Consider the following 18,672-nt stretch of genomic DNA (forward strand, 5'->3'; position numbering starts at 1 on the left):
AGTGGAAAGCCCCTGATTTTGTAGTTGCCTGGGCAGAAGTGTGAGTAGCTTGGGCACCCCACTTTCACTGATGTCTTAAGTGGAGGCAGTCTTATGGGACTTAGCCCTTGATCTGTGGGGTCTGTGCTAACTCTGGGTAGTTAGTGTAAGAATCGAATTGAATTGTTGCATGCTCGATTGGTGTTGGAGAATTGATGCAGAAAAAAACACAACATTTGGTGTCAGAGAAAAAAATCACACAGGCAGATATCTAGAATCTCTTATGCTCCAGCTGTTAAGTCAGTACCAGCTCGTAAGTGTGACAGTTAACCTTCCTGCACCTCTGTAGAGAATGGGCATGCTGGACCTGAACAGGACTGTGACTCAGGAGGCCAGGGAGTCTCATCCTACCTGCTGGAGGAGCCCCAGTCCTGAGAGGTGTGCCTGAGATCTCCTGAGGGAGAGGCATGGGCTGCCTAGAATAACTACACAGTGTTTCAGGAACCCTGCCAAGTGCTTTATATTTATTAGCTTTTTGAATCCTTATCAATCCTAAGAGAAAGGATTATTATTCTCATTATATAGTTAAGGAAGCTGAGGCTCAAAGAGGTTAAATAATTTGCTTGATATCACTCAGCTAGTAAGTGGCAGGGCAAGGATTTCTCAGGTCCACCTGACTCCAGTTAATTAGGGTTTGGGGGCAACTTCTTTATTCCCTAAGAAGGATTTCCTTGGACAGGGCAGCTTTTGTGGTGTGTGCATGTGTGTGTGTCTATTGGCTGCTAGTAGTTGGATGTAAATGGAAATATGCTTTCAGTGGTATACACACAAGGGAGATCTAGTGCATTTTTAGATTTAGATTTAGATCTAATGCATATAAGATCTCTTCAGTTGCAGAGTCTCTGCTTCTGGTGGAAAATAATGGGAGGCAACATTTCCCAGTTTTCTAGACAGTTTCCCATATTTGACCCATTGGGATTGCTGGGAAGACTTGTCTGTACCAGTCTTGTGTTATTTAATGGTTTCATCTATTTGCCACCTTTCCTCCTCACCTTCTGGAGAGGGTCTCTGAATGACCTGCCTCTTCCTTTTGCAAACCTACCTGGAAGGATTTTTGGACCACACTTCCCTATTTCCCCATCAGAAATGACACATATTCCTGGGAGAAGTGGCTCAAAACAGCCAGCTGGTCAGGGCAACATGCAGTGACTTCTCTGCCTAGACTTGGGGGCATTGAGGAGAACTGAGATATCTGGGGGCACAGACCAGGAGAGGCCTCCTTCCTGCCTAAGCCATAACCCTGGGCTCAGAAAGCTCAACACAATGGGCCTTGTGGGCTCTTGTTCCCTTTAGAATAGGGATGATTCAGGGTTGGGTGAGGTGATGGTCATGGTCTTGGCAGTTATGCTGGGGCAGTTCTCAGGCTTGCTGATGCCATTTTCTGCCACTGAGACATTTTTCTACTGCCCTGTGTTGAATGTGCTTGCAGAGAGGGGGCTGCTCAGGAGAGTTCTGTACATTTCTCCCAGGTGCTGAGGGAGGGAGGGGCTCAGTGCCTGGGACATATGACACTCTCCCAAAATCAGCAAGAGCTGATTGGGGTAGCAGTGCATCTGACATGAGGGTTATTTTCCACATATAAAAGCTTTACCTGATGATAGCTTGTTGCAGCAAAGCCGACTGAAAACTTCATGGGGATAATTGCAATGCCTTTCTTCTTCCAATAATTCTTCTTGTTAAACTCTTCCACTTGCATTCTTCTGCTATGAAAGGAAGACTTGTCCAGACACTCATTCCAACATCTTATCAGGGTCTCAGGGCTGAATGCTTGTTTGTAGATGGTTTTATCAACTGTTTTGTACATGTTTTTCTCCCTAATCTGAAATGGGTGAGAAGCTGAGTCAATAGTTATGGTAAGATAGAAACTGACTGCAAAATAGATACTTGAAAAGCTTCCCCATTAAAAAGAACAAACTTTGGTGGGGGGAAGACAGGGTGTATCTTCTTTCTTTGAACAGCATGTGGTTTTGCAAAACTAATGGGGGTTATTTATCATCTCTTCTTCAATGTACCAGTCAGGGCTTCTCCCTACCTGAGGTTAGGGGTAGTAATTGGCCCCTGAAGGGCAGTAGGAAGGAGGGACTGAAAAAAAGCAGATATTCCTTTTTTTCCTACAATGTTCAGAGGATGAAGAAGAGTTGGTAGATTGTATATAAAAGCAAGGATTTATTGTCATAACTGAAGATTTGTTCTGAAAGAGAGGAATTGCATTGCAGCTAATAACAAATAGCAGGTCTTTTCTAAGCCTTCTGATTGACTTTGGAAGGTGTGGTCAAATCTTTTAAAAAATGTATTTGAATATGGGTGTGTTCTATGTCCTAGAAGCCTGCAAGACTTGACAAGGAAGGAAGCCTACTGAGATATGCTCAGGAAATTTTCATTATCCGCATTTCGCTCTAGTAACAATAAAAGAATTATTATTATCAACGGTAACATTAGAATAATACTATCCAGTTTATGAAAACAAATACTATTCAGTTTATGAAAACAAATACTATCCAGTTTATGAAAACGAAGTGCTAACTCATTTGATTCTTGCAGAAATCTATGTAGTGAGTCATACTGTCCTCATTGTATAGATAAGGAAACTGAACCACAAAGAGGTTGCCTTTCCTTGTTCAAGTTGTTGCATTTGCCTGGATTACCTTCCCATTATCTGTGCCTATTATTCTTTAAGGCCTATCTGAAATGTCATCTTCTCTGGAAAGTTCTTCCTGACTCTCCTCCCCTCAAGCCAAAGTGATGTCTTCCTCCTTTGTACCCATAGAACACTTTATGTGACTTCTCTGAGGATAACTATTGTCTTCCTTGTACAATATGTAGGTGTTCTCTTGTGTGTAGAAGTACCCTGATAATCACAAACCCAGTCGTCCTCTCTGTTGAACTTAGTGGCAAAGGGGTTCAAAGGGCATTATATAGAGAGTGCTTTCTGGAGCAGATGGACTATATTGGGGAAATGAAAAAGAAGCATAAAATGTAGGCTGGGGTCTACTTGAAATGTGTGAGGGGCAAAAAAGTGTTAGTAATAATTATCTCAATTGCCAGTGGCTGCCTCTCTCTGGCTTAGCATCCTGTATATACTGTGCACCTTCTAGGATACTGTACAAAATAATATTTTTAGAGGACATTCTTTTGGCAGTGTATCTCTTAAAAGTTTTCAATAAATTTATCCTAAAGATATATACAATGGAGCAAAAATACATCTATATTTTGGTACATGTGTACCAAGATGTTTCTTGCAACATCACTTCAATAGCCAAAAATGGGTGACAACATAAATGTATATCAATAGTGGGGTGCCTAAATAAATCACGGTAAGTCCATGTTACATAATACTATTCAGTTATGAAAAAGAATGAAGTGGATCATTCTGCTGACACAGGAAGATGGTCATGGCCTACTGTCAAGCAGAAAAAGTAAGGTGCAGAATAATATGTTTATCATAGTCTCATTTTGGTAGATAACTGTCTATGTACATATATATTATATATAAATATTTATGTTTGTTTATGTATGTGTGTATGAATACAGAGGGCTGGAAAAATAAACATAGAACCATTAACAATGGTTGTCCTTGACTAATAGGGATGATGGAATGAAGAAGGGGACATTCACTTTTTACTTTACTTATTTACTTTATTCTTTTTTAAAAGTTTTTTTTCTTTAGTTTTTAAATTTTATTTACTTATTTTGAGAGAGAGAGAGAACATAAGCAGGGGAGGGGCAGGGAGAGAGGGAGAGGGAGAGACAGAATCCCAAGCAGGCTCGGCACCATCAGCACAGAGCCTAATGTAGGACTAGAATTCACGAACCATGAGATCATGACCTGAGCCGAGATCAAGAGTCAGATGCTCAACAACTGTGCCACCCAGGTGCCCCATTTAAAAAAAAAATCTTTTTAATGTTTATTTATTTTTGAGAGAGAGAGAGACAGAGCACGAGTGGTGGATGGGTCAGAGAGAGAGGGAGACACAGAATCCGAAGCAGGCTCCAGGCTCTGAGCTGTCAGCACAGAGCCTGACGCGGGGCTTGGACCCACAAACCACGAGATCATGACCTGTGCTTAAGTCAGATGTTTAACGACCGAGCCACCCAGGCACCCCTAGGTGCCCCCACTTTTTGGACCCCGGGTTGGGCTCATGCTGACAGTGCAGAGTCTGCTTGGGATTCTCTCTCTCCCTCTCCCTCAAAATAAATAAAATAAACTTTAAAAACAAAAAGTAATTATTTTTGTACAAATTAGAAAAAAGAAAGAACCAGAAAGCTTTTTGCATAAGGAGGTAGGAAGATAGTGGAGTCATTTCCTTCAGGTAGCACTTAATTTATATTGAATTCTGAACCAGGACTAATTTGAGTGGTTCTTCTATGGTTTTTCTTTCTATGGTTCCCTACCTCGTCTGATTCTTCACTAACCTTGATTACGACCTTGATTACAACCTTACCTCTTCTGGCAGAAGGCCACATTTGGCTGCCACAGCTGTGATGCAAGATTCTGTTATCAGGGTTCCTTGTGGGAAGCCAAATCCGCGAAAGGCCGTATTGGATGGTAAATTTGTCATGCATGCCCGGCCCCGGAATCTAAGGTTGCGGATTTTATATGCATTTTCCAGCTTTAATATAAGAAATTCTGTTACCTAAAGTAAAAGGAGATATTAATATATATCAGGCATTGCTTTTTTTTTTTTTTTTTTGTAAAAGTCAAGTACAGTCTAACTGCTTGTGGAACTTGATAAGTACTTAAGAAACATGCTCCATAAAGACTCACCTAGAAATTCTGCATTCTATTCATGATTAGGGATGGTGCTAGTTTCTGATGCACATACCTGCTCAGAGTCATCCAGTGTGCATCCTCCATTAATGAAACACTCAATGTCTAGAGCTTTGATTCGCCCGTTGTTCATGAATCCCACCTGTCACCAGATGATGGACATTTTATGATCTGTTTAAAATTAACATGCCAAGTTCAAGTCACAGCCCAGCTCCACTACTGGGTGGGATTGAAGACAGACTCTGCTCCTGTTTGCTTGGTGGTGTGCCACACCTGGCTATCCCCTTGATTTTCAGTGCTTGGCTGATAAAGACCTCCTCTGATCTGGATTTTGCTGAGCCTTTCCTTTCAACATGTGATTTCCCGGCTTTGCAGTCAGTGTGGAATTCCAAAGTCCTTGCTTGCCTCCTGGTATATAATTGCTACCCTCTTCTTCCTTATTTCTGGCAGATTCTCCTTCACTTTTTACTAGTTTTCCTTCGAATTTAGTCTGCGGTTTCTCCCCCTTGTGGAAAAGTCTCTGTAATTCCAGAGTGTGTGGGAATGAATCACAGTGCATCTCAGAAGCAGATGCTGGGGAATGGATAGGAGAATGACTGCTCCCATTTTAGGGAGCTGAGGAAGTGCTTTGTGATTGGTTAAGGATGTAACAAATGTGAACTAGTTATGCTGTTCTTTTTGGGACTCACAGAAGCACTCTGTATTTTTCTGAAGTTGTCATTCTCTTCCCACCCACCTAGACCAGTTGGTCTGCACAGCACAGACTGAAAAGACTGTTGTAGTTCTACCAGAAAAGGATTGGCCCTGGTCCCTTTGCCTTTCTGAAAATGGGCACAGCTTTTTGGTTACTATCACCTATGGAAATACTGGATAACAAACCTGAGCACATGCAGGAAAATCCACAAATTCAGAATTCATGGTAATTTTGACAAATGCTAGGCTGAAGTTTACCTTTTACTTTTCATGAAGAAACAATTGCTAAGCAGAATAGCTCTTAGACTATTAAACTGTTTAAAATTTTTAAGAATTTTGGAAGAACTTATTCACACACAAACATCTATTATGCTAATTTATAAATAGCTCTGAAAAACTGAGCAAAACTGTGTTAGCTAGGTTTGAATGAGGATCTCTATCTATCCATCCATCCATCCATCCATCCTTCCATCCATCTACATACACACACATCACACACACATATATTACTACATTGAAAGTAAAATTATATTTGTCTAAAAATAAAATAAAACTTGGATTTTCCAAAGTATATTTTCCTCATTTTAGTCATGTTTTATATTACCATAATTACCAAAATATTCAACATCTAGAACCTTCTAAATAAGTACTAGTACTAAAACAGTCTCACAACTGTAACATAAATAAAGCCTGATTTATAATGGGCCAAAACCAAAGAACTCAACAACCACCATAACAACACAAACTGCCTCAGTCCCAGAATGTGGCTCTACATTGTTCTTGGTACTAGAAGATAACAACAGTTGTGAATATTCATTTCTTTGCATTTGAAGGCAAATAAAAATTTTAATGGCCAACTGTGTTCCTTTTCTCTCTAATTATAAAAATTACTAATGCCAATGGAAGAAATTAAATGGTGCTGTGGTATGGATTTGTAATCCAGGAAATATAATAATTTAGTAATCTAAGGCAATGACAACCTCAGGTAGAAAATCTAGCTATACATACACTATAAATGATTCCCAGATAGAACACATTTGAATAGAAACATTACATTAGAACTATCCTAAAAACTCAGTCACAGATTTGGAAAGTACTATTGTTGTCAACTAGATGTTAACAGAATTTTTTTAATTATTTTATTATTTTTATTTCTTGAGAGAGAGAGAGAGCAAGAAAGGGGCAGAGGGACAGAGAGAGAGAATCTTAAGCAGGCTCCATGCTCAGTGTGGAGCCCTACATGGGGCTTGATCTAGCAACCCTGGGATCATGACCTGAGCCAAAATCAAGAGTCCAATGCTCAACCACCTGAGCCACCCAGGCACCTCAAATGTCAGCAGTGTTTTTAATGGTATTTATGCCATAGTTGTATAAAATGCAATGAGCGTGGTTTGAAACAATTTAAAATTATTTCATTGTTAATGGATACTTTTTTTCCCATTTGCAAGGAACTTTTGTAACACTTTCATAACAATTTGGCCGAAACACTTGTAAAAATGATTATGTAGTTAAAATGGTAAAATTGTTTCCAAACATTTCAAATGCAAAATATTTTAATAGTCAAGAAGTTTTGGTATAACAAATGTTTGTAGCTTCTTTCATTTTTTGTCTTTGGGGAACCACTAACAAAAATCTTATTCCTTCATTAATGTTTTTATCATTTGAAATTGTATTTTTATCATCCAGTCTATACTAGATGTATTAAAAGTTCCTCATAAAATTTGTGAGAATTCAAATGTTTGAGAGAGAGTGAGAGAGAGCGTGTGAGCAGGAGAGGGGTAGAGAGAGAGGGAGAAAGGGAGAGAGAGAATCCCAAGTAGCAGAGCCTGATGTGGGACTCTATCTCACAAACCATGAGATCATGACCTGAGTCAAAACCTAGAGTCAGATGCTTAACCTACTGAGCCACCCAGGTGTCCCACTCATTTAATATTTTATTTTATTTATTTTTATTATTTTTTTCATTTAATATTTTAGATAAGATTATTGTTTGTTTTTAGAATTTAGCAAAATCAAAATAATAGAAAATGATAAAAACCACCAAAATAAAATGAGGTATTTTTAAAATATTTTTCTTCTTATTATTTTATTTATAATTTACATCAAAGTTAGTTAACATATATTATAATAATGATTTCAGGAATAGAATTTAGTGATTCATCACTTACATATAACAATCAGTGTTCATCCCAACAAGTGTCCTCCTTAATGTCCCTTGTCCATTTAGCCCATCCCCTTACCCAAAACCCCTCCAGCAACCCTCAGTTTGTTCTCTGTATTTAAGAGTCTCTTAAAATGAGGTATTTTAATAGTTTCAAGTTTAATACTCACTTTATATTTTCCAAATAATGGGTGTCTTCCCCCAGTTATTAACATATCATCTTCACGATCAAGAACAAGACGAATGGGACGACCAGTTCTAAAGAAAACAAATCTTAGATTCTCTACCCATTCCACTCACCCATTCATCCATTCCCCTATTCATCCATCTACCCATCTAGCACCCACCCACCTATTTATTCAACCCCTCACTTAATTATCTACCCAACCATCCATCTATCTACCTTTCTGCCCATCCACCCTGCATGCATTCTCCCACCCATTTATCCAGCCATTCATTTAACCATCCATCCATCCCATATATATTCCCTGAGTGCATACAATAAGCTAGGCACTGGTCTGAATTAATATATGACTAAACTACTACTGTTTCTGTAGCCTATAACTCAATAGTTGGAGATCTAGCTAAAGTGATTAATGTCACATGCCAGTTAACTTGTGTTCTTAAGGCTTCAGATTTCATGCTCACTCAGATCCAGCCACTTTGCATATCCCCACCATGAGTTACAAAGTTGAAAGAATGTGAATAGATAAATGCATACTTAACACAACTGTAAAAACAAGGCCAAGTACTTGTCTTTAGGATGCTGGGTTAGCATTTTCATTTTCACCCAGGAATGCTTTTATGCTGGACAAGTTGGGCCCTTGGGTAGCTAGGAGCTTCAGCCTTTCTGTATCTCCAGGGCAGTAGTTCCCATACTTTGGAGTGTAGAAGAATAGTCTGGCATGCTGACAAAAATGCAGATTCCTGAGCCTTAGCACTAGGACTCTCATTCAGTACATGTAGGGAGGGGCCCCAGAATTGGCATTTTTCTCAGTGATTCTTATGAGGTACTTTCAGGTACATGTTGAAAACTACAATTCTGGCACAAGGTTTCCTGGGTTTTTTTTGTTTGTTTGTTTGTTTTTTTTAATGGTGACGAATACCTGGAGCATCAGTTAAATGTAAAGTTTCTGTGTCTACTCTCTGGTGCTTCTGATTCAGTGGGTCTGGGGTGGGGAGGCAGGAATTTCTACAAGCATAGGAGGCATTTATTATTATTATTATTATTATTATTATTATTATTATTATTATGAGAGAGAGAGAGAGAGAGAGAGAGGCAGAGAGAGAGGGGGACAGAGGATCCAAAGTAAGCTCTGTTCTGACAGCAGCAAGCTGCAGGCTGGACTTGAACTCACAAACCATGAGATCACGAGCCCAGGACGTTCAACTGACTGAGCCACTCAGGCATCCCTAGGAGACTCTTATTATCACCAGTCTGGGAACACTACTCTGGGGACTACTTAATGCATGCCAGATGTGTGCTAAGGTGGGGTTGTAGCTTAAGGCACTGGTTGCCACATTTGGCTGCACAGTGGAACTAGTGGGTTAGTTTTAAACTATACTGATGCCCGAATTGGATGGGACAGCCTAGGCACTGGGACTTAAATGCTCACCAGATGATTCTTCTGTGCAGTAATGCTTGAGAAGTCTTAAAGGCACAAAGCCTGTTGGGAGTATGATGAACCGATTAACCCTTCTGGGTACTTGGTGGGTGTGAATAGAGACGTTCATTATGGAAAGAAGTGGAGATGGGATTCAGATCTTGTGATTTCCTGTCTCTCATTGCAGAATGAGACACACATCTGAGTGCTTTAGGACCTAGCTTTGAACTACACAGAATTTGTCAAAGGAAGCAGGACCTTTGAACTTTGCAGGCTGATTGGGGCTCTGACAATACTTTGTAACTACCAAGAAACAGCCATAGAAAATGAACAAGAAACAGAAAAGCCAGCAACTTGAACAACGTGAACAGCAAAGGAGCAAGCCTTCTGGTTGAGTTAGCCTGGGAACTCTCTTTGAGGATATCATCTATCATTAAGCAAACGCTGACTAGCCAGCACTTCAGGTGCAGAGAGGCAGAGGGTGGGAGCCTTTCTTTCCTCATGCCACCCTGACTGCAGCTAGAGTAGGAAGGGAAAGTGGGGGAGGAGCCTCCCCCTTGGCATTCCACTTAGGCAGGAGACTTGCCCCACCCCTAAATAGGTCACCTTTCCTGAAGCTCAGGGACAGGGCAGCCTCAGCCTTGGAGGTGTTTAACTAATAATATCACTTTTCTTTTTTATAGCCTGTTTCAAGTCCTAGGTGCATTTGACTTTTCCAATCAATCTAGGAAGGTGAGATTATATCTATAATTATAAAGAAAAAGAGACAGGAGCCTGAGTTGCCCAACGACACTCAGGTAGTTATGACAGCAGTCAAGTCACTCTCAGTCCACAGATTTGCCCTTAGCTCTGTACGTTTTACACCCTCTTGTATCCCCAAGTGCACTTACTTGATAGCACCCACAGCAGCAATAGCCCCAAATACAGCTGGTCTTCCTACTTTTCCGCCAAAACCTCCACCCACCCGCTTGACATGACAGGTGATCCTGTTGATGGGGATATTTAAAGTAGAGGACACTGTTTTCTGTGAAAGATAATGAAAAAGTTTTACAAGAAATGACAAAGAAGCCTTTTGTTGCCTGAAACATCACAGCAATATTCATCCACACCTACTGTCAGAACACAAAAACAAAAACAAAACCCAAACTAAGATAATGTAAATCTGTGTTGCAGAGAGCTCTGTTGAGTTCATAAACATCATCAATCTTACAGGACAGCCTTTCTAGCAGAAAAATAGTATTTTCCAGAAAGGAAACTGTCAGAGTCCTAGATTCCTGTCAGAGCTGGAATCCTAGCCAAATGCCTAGACATATGTTCCAACAAAGTGAAAATCAGCAAACTCCTGACAAGTTAGTAAAGAAGATGTTTGCAGCTAAAACCTAGAGCACTTTGAGACTCGGATAATGAAAATGTACTGTAAAGTGATGTGTTTACTCCAAAGGCTATCTGTAATGATTATTTAGAGAAAAAGCAAGTGCAGATATAATTTAGTGTTATCCAATCACAGAGCTCATTTAAGCATGCTGCAAATGAATGTATTCTTTAAATCTGAAGTGACTGTGGTTGTTCTTTTTCTTTTTTAAGTTTAATTTTATTAATTTTATTTAATTTTCATTCCAATATAGTTAACACAGTGTTACGTTAGTTTTGGGCGTAGAATATAGTGTTTCAACAATTCTATACATTACTCAGTGGTCACCAGGATAAGTGTGCTCTGAATCCCCTTCACCTCAGCTGTTCTTATACTTACTTGACAAGACCAGAAAAAAAATAAAGAATTCTGGTATCTTAGCTGTTCCACTGATGTCCAATATTTGGACATCAAGTTTCTACAGGAAAAATGGCTACCAACTGTGAGCCTATGGGGATAGAGGGCCATGACGAAATTAGGAAGTTGGGAAGGTAAGGGCGATCCTGGACCTCACCTGCACGTGGGCTGGATCCTGTGTTGATATATAAATGTCCAGTTCTTTGTCCTCTGCCTTTGGAATAACAATCACTCTTTGTGTTTCCATGTAGAAATGTTCCTGGCCTCCAACATGGACCTCTCCTGTTAAGTGCAAGCAAAGGGAAATTCCTGAGAGTGTGTGTTGATTGGAAACTACCATGTTGAGGAATTCCAAAGCAAGTAAGATGTGGACTGACCAGTCTGGATTTGTCCTGAACAAGGAATTGATGGATCAGGCATTTGTTCTGTGGCAACTAAAGGCAATCTGTTTCAGATACCATAGTTTTGTATAACAAGTTGGAAGGGTCTGGCTCCATTCCTCTGTCCTTAACTAATCAAAGTGCTAAGGATTTTTCTTCTATTTATTCTGTTGCTCCCTGCCCCCCACCTCTAAAGGCAACACACATAATACCCCCACACCCACACTCACAATTTGAGAGGAGGAGATATAAGAGAAATTTGGCAAAGTGCTGAGTCTTTAGAGGATGCCCTTTCTTAGGAAATCACATGCTCTCAGTGTCTGCTTTGGAACAGAATCATGCAAAGATTCTATTAAATATCCTGAATTGCTTACCTTCAACAATTTGATCGACTTTTTCAAATGCCTCCTCAATGTTTCCTTGTTCAAGTTTTTTTTCAGGGCATAGGAATGAGTTGTGCTTTATGGCATCCTAAATGATAGGAATAACCCAATTAAAGTTTTTTTTCTTCCATTGACATTTTGTTTCTTAGTCAAAGGCCAGTAAACTCCCCAAAATAGCCATCTACTGGGACACATGAAGGGAGTCATCAAGCAAGGGACTACTGGAGTAGTGGGCTCATGGCAGAGACAAGATGGGTGTCTGAAGGATGTCTTCTAAAGTGCAGGGAAAACCAACAAGGAGTAGAGAAATGTTAAGAATTGAGATCTGGGGATGCTATGATGGCCCATGATGATAAATACTCATTTCTCATTTTCAGTGTGGATTTCCAGGGAACAGGTGATTATTAGTATTATCCCCATTTTACAGATGAAGAAACCATGGTTTAAAGAGGTTAATGAATTTACCTAAGTGATGCAGCCAGGATTCAAACCTAGCAGTTTGGTTCTAGAAACTGTACTTTTAGCCACTACCCTTACTGCCTCTCATACCTACAGTCATTTAAATAAATGAATGAATGGATGGGTAAACAAATATTGGTATGCATAACTATTTTGTTATATACTCTATTCACAAAAGAAATTTTTAGCTGACTCTGGACAGTCCTATTCTGAGAGAACTGCAGATCTCTAACCATTCTGAATCCCAGGATATTTCCTGGTTTTTCTTCTGGGTACTATTTCCCCCTTGAGGAAATGGGATTAGGATTGAAATATCAAAAACTGATGTTAGGATCCTAGTACAACCCCAGGAGGGATACTGAGCCAAGAAAAATGGTCTGGACTTCTTGCAAACTTGGCAAAATGGGAATTTGGAACAGAATTGATTTGGTTTAGAAAGATCAAGAAACATGACCTTTTTAACACTTTGACTATTGAGCAAGTTGTGCCTTTTAGGTACATTTAAAAAATGTCAAATGGTTCACTGGGGCCTTTGAAAAAAATTTATTTTCTATTACAAGTGCACAAATAAGAAAGCTTTTTGCAACTCAGTTACTCTGAACTTGCCTTTCATTGAGTTAGAACCTGAAAATCCCACTCCACATCTGAATTTTCTATTCTAACTTCATTCTTTCTGCTTTGGTAATAGCATTTGCATTCCTTCAGCTAGACCCAAAAGTAAGAGTTGAAATTTCTGTGGAATTCCATCATGAAAGTCCCACTGTTTTGGAGGCCCACCTTGAAAACATGATTGTTCTCAATATCCATTCTCATCATCTTCCCCAATTTTTAGTGGTCATGTAGTCACTTGGGATAAAGTCTACATTTCCCAGCTCCCCTTGAGGTGTGGTATCTGACTAGGTGCTAACCAGTGAGATTATGGGAAGTGTCCTTAAAGGGATGGGATATGCCCTTCTCCATCACCTCATTCTCTTTGCTGTCTGGAATGTGAACTTAATAGCCAAAGCTTCAGCAGCCATTGTGGAGCAAAGTGTGACCTAGAGGGTAGAAACCATGCTTGAAGCAGTGACTAGATAGAAGGATCCAAGATCCCTGACACATAGAACCCTACATAAGCCCTGGACTGATCTTTTCTAGACTTTGTGAATGTGAAAGAGAAAGAAACTACAATTCTTCATTTGTTTCTCCACCCCACCCCACCCCACCCCACCCCTGTCATTTCTTAGAGCCAAAGCTAATTTCAATTCATACAAATAATATCTTCCAGAGGAAGCTGATCTTTCCAGGGCAAGCCAATGGCAAGAAAAAACTAGAATTAGTCTTGCATTAAGAAATTTACAAGGGTGCTTTTGATTCTACAACTTTACAGGAAAGAAACCAGCCAGCACTGCTTACATTGATGGTGAAGATTATGGGCTCCAGATCTTTGTAGGTGATCTTTATCTTTTCAATTGCTCTCTTTGCCTGTACATCTGTCTCTGCAACCACAGCACAGATGATCTGGCCCACGCAAAGCACCTGCGGAAAGTACATGCATGAAGCAGGTAGAAAAATATCAGTAGGAATAGTCTTACTTCACCCTTATCAGTGGCTGGTATCTTTGTTATTATTGTTTGTCAATAAGGCCACATTGGAGGTCACATTCAACAACATGTGCTTGGCTTAAAATGTTTTAATTAAAAAAATAATTTAAAGAATACAGATGATTCCGTTGACCATTTTACTCAATGAATGTAAGCTCCAGAGTGGATGTGAGATTGGTTGTGACCTGAATGTGCTGTGTCCTCTGTCAAGCTTGGGTCACATGTATCATATTTATGGTATCATTTATCATTTTAAAATTTAAAGATAAGGAAATTGTTTCTTGTACAATATCATCCCTGTTATGAGCTGCACTGTGTCCCCTCCTTCTTCCCAAATTCAAATGTTGAAGCCTTAATGTCCAGTGTGACTGTATTTGGAGATAGGGCCTTCAGTGGGGTAATTAAGATTAAATGAGGTCATAAGGGTGGAGCTCTAATCCAATATGACTGTGTCCTTATAAAAAGAGGAAGAGATACCAGGGAGGCTCATCCTCAGACAAAAGTCATGAGAGGACACAGTGAGGAGACAGCCACCTGCAAACCAGGAAGAGAGGCCTCAGGAGAAACCAAAACCTTGATCTTGGGTGATAGGCCACCAGAATTGTGAGAAAATGAATTTCTGCTTTTTCAAAAGTGGCCCAGGTTGTGGTATTTTGTGATGGCAGCCTGAGCAGATGATATAGCTCTTAAATAACAACTGACCTCTTCATCTGGAGTTCAACCAAAAGAACAGTGAGCCATTTCATGGCTGGAGGAGAAACAGTCTGTGTGACTCATTGAGAAGTGACAATAATAGCTAACACCTACTGAAAGCCTTCATGTGCCAAACACCGTTGTAAGCATTTTACGTGCATTAACTCTTTTAGATCCCACAACACCATGGGATTGGTGCAGTGGTTGTTCCCATTTTCCAGGTAATGATACCCAAAGGCACATGGCTAGTGAGTGGTAGAGATGGAACATGAACCAAATTAGCCTGGCTCCAAAAGCAAGTATTCAGTGAATGTTTGTAGAATTGAATTAAAATGTCAAAGGTGGGAAAAGCAACTTTATTACAAATGGAATGTGTAAAAGTAAGTGAGGGGTGGGGTGGGGGTGTGTCTGCATGGGGTTGGTTTAGGAAAGGAGAGAGTTCAATACAGAAAACAGGGAGTGGCTGTATTTTTTGCACTCTCCTTTTTAGGTCTTTCTAGCATATTCTATCCTGATACAGGTCAGTTCCTACATTTATTCTTTAGACGAGGGTAAATTGACTCAAGAGCACACAGTGGGAAAACTAGAACTTGTTTTTCTGTATGTTTATTATTTCCCTTTTACTGTGTAATTTCCTGACTCCAGAAGATTTAAGTCTGTCTGAATAAAGATGTTAGGTGTAGAGAGAAGCTGGAAGAATCGGCACTTCTGTCCCGCAATGTGGGGGGCGGGATTGAAAACCAGCTGGAGGTGGTACCTTTGTGATTATCTGCACAAAGTCATCTGAGAAAGCATGCTCTGTACCTCATCTACAGCCAACAATTTGTCATCCTCGGCACCATTGGTGCCTGGAATGTCCTCAGCTTTTATCACATCAACCACTCCAGGTAGTTCAAGGGCCTCAGACAAATCAATTGATCTGAAAAAAGAGAAATATTTAAGAAGTAGAAATCAGCAAGCTTTGAGGGCCCCAGACCTGAGGAAAGGATAGAACATGGTTGAAAATAAAAAATATATAACAACTGTCCAGCATAGGTCCCGACCAATAAAAGCTAACCTGCCATATGGTCCAGAAGGCTGCCTGTTGGGTCAGGGGTAACACTTTAACTATAGGAGAGGACCTGGGGGAGGGGCTGTGTGGCTGCGGCAAGGGACATTCTTAGGAAGCTTAGGACAGTAGGCATTAGACCTTCAGAAATGCAGTATTTCAGGGTTTTACCAACAGCTGAGTATCAGCCCTACTCAGAATTACTCCTTTGAGCCATGACTGAGGCTACAGCAGGGAGATGAGGTGTAATGAGGTTAGAAGAGAAGCAAGGAGCCCATAACTGCTATTTTTGTTCTCTCTTTCATAATGGTCATTTCCAGATACCCTCTCTTCCTCCTGCTGGGGATGGTGCTCTTTTCTTTCTTCTTTCAATTTTAGGTTCTTTGGGTTTAGGACATGGCATAACAGGTACATTCCTCAGAGGGAATCCACAGGTGTGCTTTTAAAAGTTTTTTTTGAAAGCTTTCCATTTACTTACATGATTTTTGCATGGGCTTTTGTACTGGTCACCAAAACCATGAAAAGTTCTCTATCCACCATAGGGATGTCATCACAAAATATGGCTTCACCTGTAGCATGTTTAAGACCTGACAGGTGCATGATGGGGCGTCCAACTGGATCTTGGAGGGACTGGTGAGAATCCACACTCTGCAGAGGGAGACAAGAGTTGCCCTGGACAATTCAAATCTTCACAAGTGGCCTGGCTGATTACCAACACTCTTGATTCAGGATTGAGAAATCAGTCACCCTCAGACTACAAACACTGGAGTGGGTCAGATGATAAGTGCAAAAATTCAATGATGTCACTAGACTGGGGAATTGTCCTGTCAGTTATGTAGCAATGCCAACTTTTTGGCAGAACTGTGAAGTAGGTGAAAGGGCATCCTAGCCTCTCCTTTTGGCATTTTCTTTTCCCAAGTTGTGCCCCTGTACTGCTTTCTTCTGGAATTCAGAGGTTCTCCTTGTCCAGCTTTCTTACCTTTTCCATGACCAAACTGTTTACACAGAAAGTGATCAAGATGATGAAGTCTAAAGTGATATAATTCCAGAGGGTGGGGGACCAAAATCTAAGCTAAAAGCTTGAGTGTCAACTTGAGTAGTGCCTGGGGCAGGGGAGAGGGGAGGGGAGCAAATGGCAATGGAGTCCACCCAGATCTAGACCACAGTGCCTTGGTTGCCCCTATAAGTGGCTCAAAAACATCACTGGGAGGATAAGAAGTTGGAGAAAGTGTTTATTTTGGAATTCTTTTCAGGGAAGCTCTGGGTGTGTGTGTGTGTGTGTGTGTGTGTGTGTGTGTGTGTGTGTGTGTTATGTGTGGAGATGGGGTAGGAGAGGGGCTTTGTGCTAACAGATAATAATAGATACTTTCTAAATTGTCCTTCAAGAAGGGTGGGTTTAGGTACTGGCAAGGTCCTTGTTTTGCTGACTGGAGATGAGATATTTGCAACCAGGGCTGGAGGCTGAAACTTGCTACCCTCTTATGCAGTCCTTCCCCCACACCTGGCTTGGGTGCTCTTCAAACAAATGCCCAAAGAACATGCATTCCAGGATACTATCAATGATTAGTCAGATGGTCAAACCATTCCAGGCTGGTTCAGCCTTGAGTGTGTGTCATGGTAGCTCAGGCCCGATCTTAGATCCAGCGTCTCCCTGACTTGGCCTAAACAAAGGGCAATGTGCCAGCCCAAACTAGAAAGTCAGAACTATGAATCACAACTCTGAAGTGCTTGCTTTGTTCACATAACTATAGCTTATCTCTTAGTTTCTAGGTTCCTGTTAAATTATACTCACTGACCTGGTACCTTTGGACTCCCCGGGGTCCTGTGACGGGGAAATCTTCTAGAGCACTTAGGAATCGGTCTGAAATTTCAGGATAATGATGACTGTCCTGAAAGACCATTCAAAACAATAAAGATAAACCAATTAGTCTATGATTAAACTGGGCTTTGGCTTGTGTGAAAATGACTTGGTTGAGGTATTCAAGAAACTGCAAGGCCAGGGTATCCTGGAAGACCAAAATCTACATCATCTCCCCAGGGTCTCCTTTTTTATGAAGGTGTCTTGCCCTCCCTCCCTTTCCACATACTGAGGAACTGGATGGACTGGTTTGAATCTGATCCCCTAGCCACCCAGAGGAGGGAGAGGCCTGTCAGTGAGCTGGGTAAAGGCAGGACAAGCTGGAACACTGGGGGACAGAGACGCCATCCCAGAATGAGCTGGAGTTCACTGTACACAAAAGAGCCCACATCCTGCTTGTTTTTCTCAGCAACTCAGCAGTTCATCAGTAAAATTGAGAAGGCTCTCTGGGTGTCTGAAACATACCAAGTGTCTTGATTATGAAATTAAATGGCAGTGATTATTACCCTGGTGAATGTGGTTGGTGAGGGTCTATGTCCACGTAATGAAAATTGAACACTTGAGGTGACTTGAGGAGTGTTGGGGTAGGGTGTGGTTTGAAACAGGGGGTACGAGGTAGGGTGAGGGTTATAATCCTGGTCTGGGAAGGAAATAGAGAGCGAGAGAAAGAGAATGTTTTGCCTTCCCTAACTTATTCCAGAAGTATACAAACAAAACAATCTAGAAAGAAGCCACTTAAATATTTGCATACAAATAAAATTTTAGTATGTTTTGAAAAATAAAATTTTATTTTGCATTTTATGTTGAATATTAAATTTTAGAACAGGCAAACCTAATCTGCCATGAAGCAGATGAGTGGTTGCCTGGGGGCAGGGGTGGGAGGCCAAAAGGTACTTTTTGGGGTGATGAAAATGCCTTATACCTTGTTTGAGGTGGTGGCTACATGGGTTTACACATTTGTTAAAACTCATTGAGTATAAATAGGTGCATTTTATTATATGTAATTATATTTCAGTAAAGTTGATTTTATTATTTTTTAAATTGTTTATTTATTTTGAGAGGGATTGAGAGAGAGAGAAAGAGAGAGAGTACAAGCAGGGGAAGGGGCAGAGAAGGGGGAGACAGAGAATCCCAAGCAAGCTCTGCACCTTCAGCACAGAGCCCAATGTGGGACTTGATCTCACAAACTGTGAGATCATGGCCTGAGCCAAAATCAAGAGTCAGACTTAACCCAC

General features: G+C 40.6%; 1 protein-coding gene across 1 annotated transcript in view; it reads right to left on the reverse strand.

The window, feature by feature from the left end:
* Positions 1 to 18,672, reverse strand: part of LOC132671745 (aldehyde oxidase 2) — a 92,811-nt gene that overhangs the window by 34,504 nt on the left and 39,635 nt on the right. The window contains exons 16-26 of the mRNA XM_060622897.2: positions 17,376 to 17,468; positions 16,058 to 16,227; positions 15,336 to 15,450; positions 13,651 to 13,773; positions 11,788 to 11,884; positions 11,191 to 11,315; positions 10,156 to 10,289; positions 7,832 to 7,919; positions 4,863 to 4,949; positions 4,482 to 4,673; positions 1,631 to 1,858 (exon numbers count right to left, since the gene is read on the reverse strand). Of these exons, the coding sequence (XP_060478880.1) occupies positions 1,631 to 1,858; positions 4,482 to 4,673; positions 4,863 to 4,949; positions 7,832 to 7,919; positions 10,156 to 10,289; positions 11,191 to 11,315; positions 11,788 to 11,884; positions 13,651 to 13,773; positions 15,336 to 15,450; positions 16,058 to 16,227; positions 17,376 to 17,468 (1,452 nt within the window). The remainder of the gene's footprint in view (positions 1 to 1,630; positions 1,859 to 4,481; positions 4,674 to 4,862; positions 4,950 to 7,831; positions 7,920 to 10,155; positions 10,290 to 11,190; positions 11,316 to 11,787; positions 11,885 to 13,650; positions 13,774 to 15,335; positions 15,451 to 16,057; positions 16,228 to 17,375; positions 17,469 to 18,672) is intronic.

Source organism: Panthera onca, chromosome C1 (assembly GCF_046562875.1).
Source record: "Panthera onca isolate mPanOnc1 chromosome C1, mPanOnc1 haplotype 2, whole genome shotgun sequence".
NCBI classification, from domain to species: Eukaryota; Metazoa; Chordata; class Mammalia; order Carnivora; family Felidae; genus Panthera; species Panthera onca.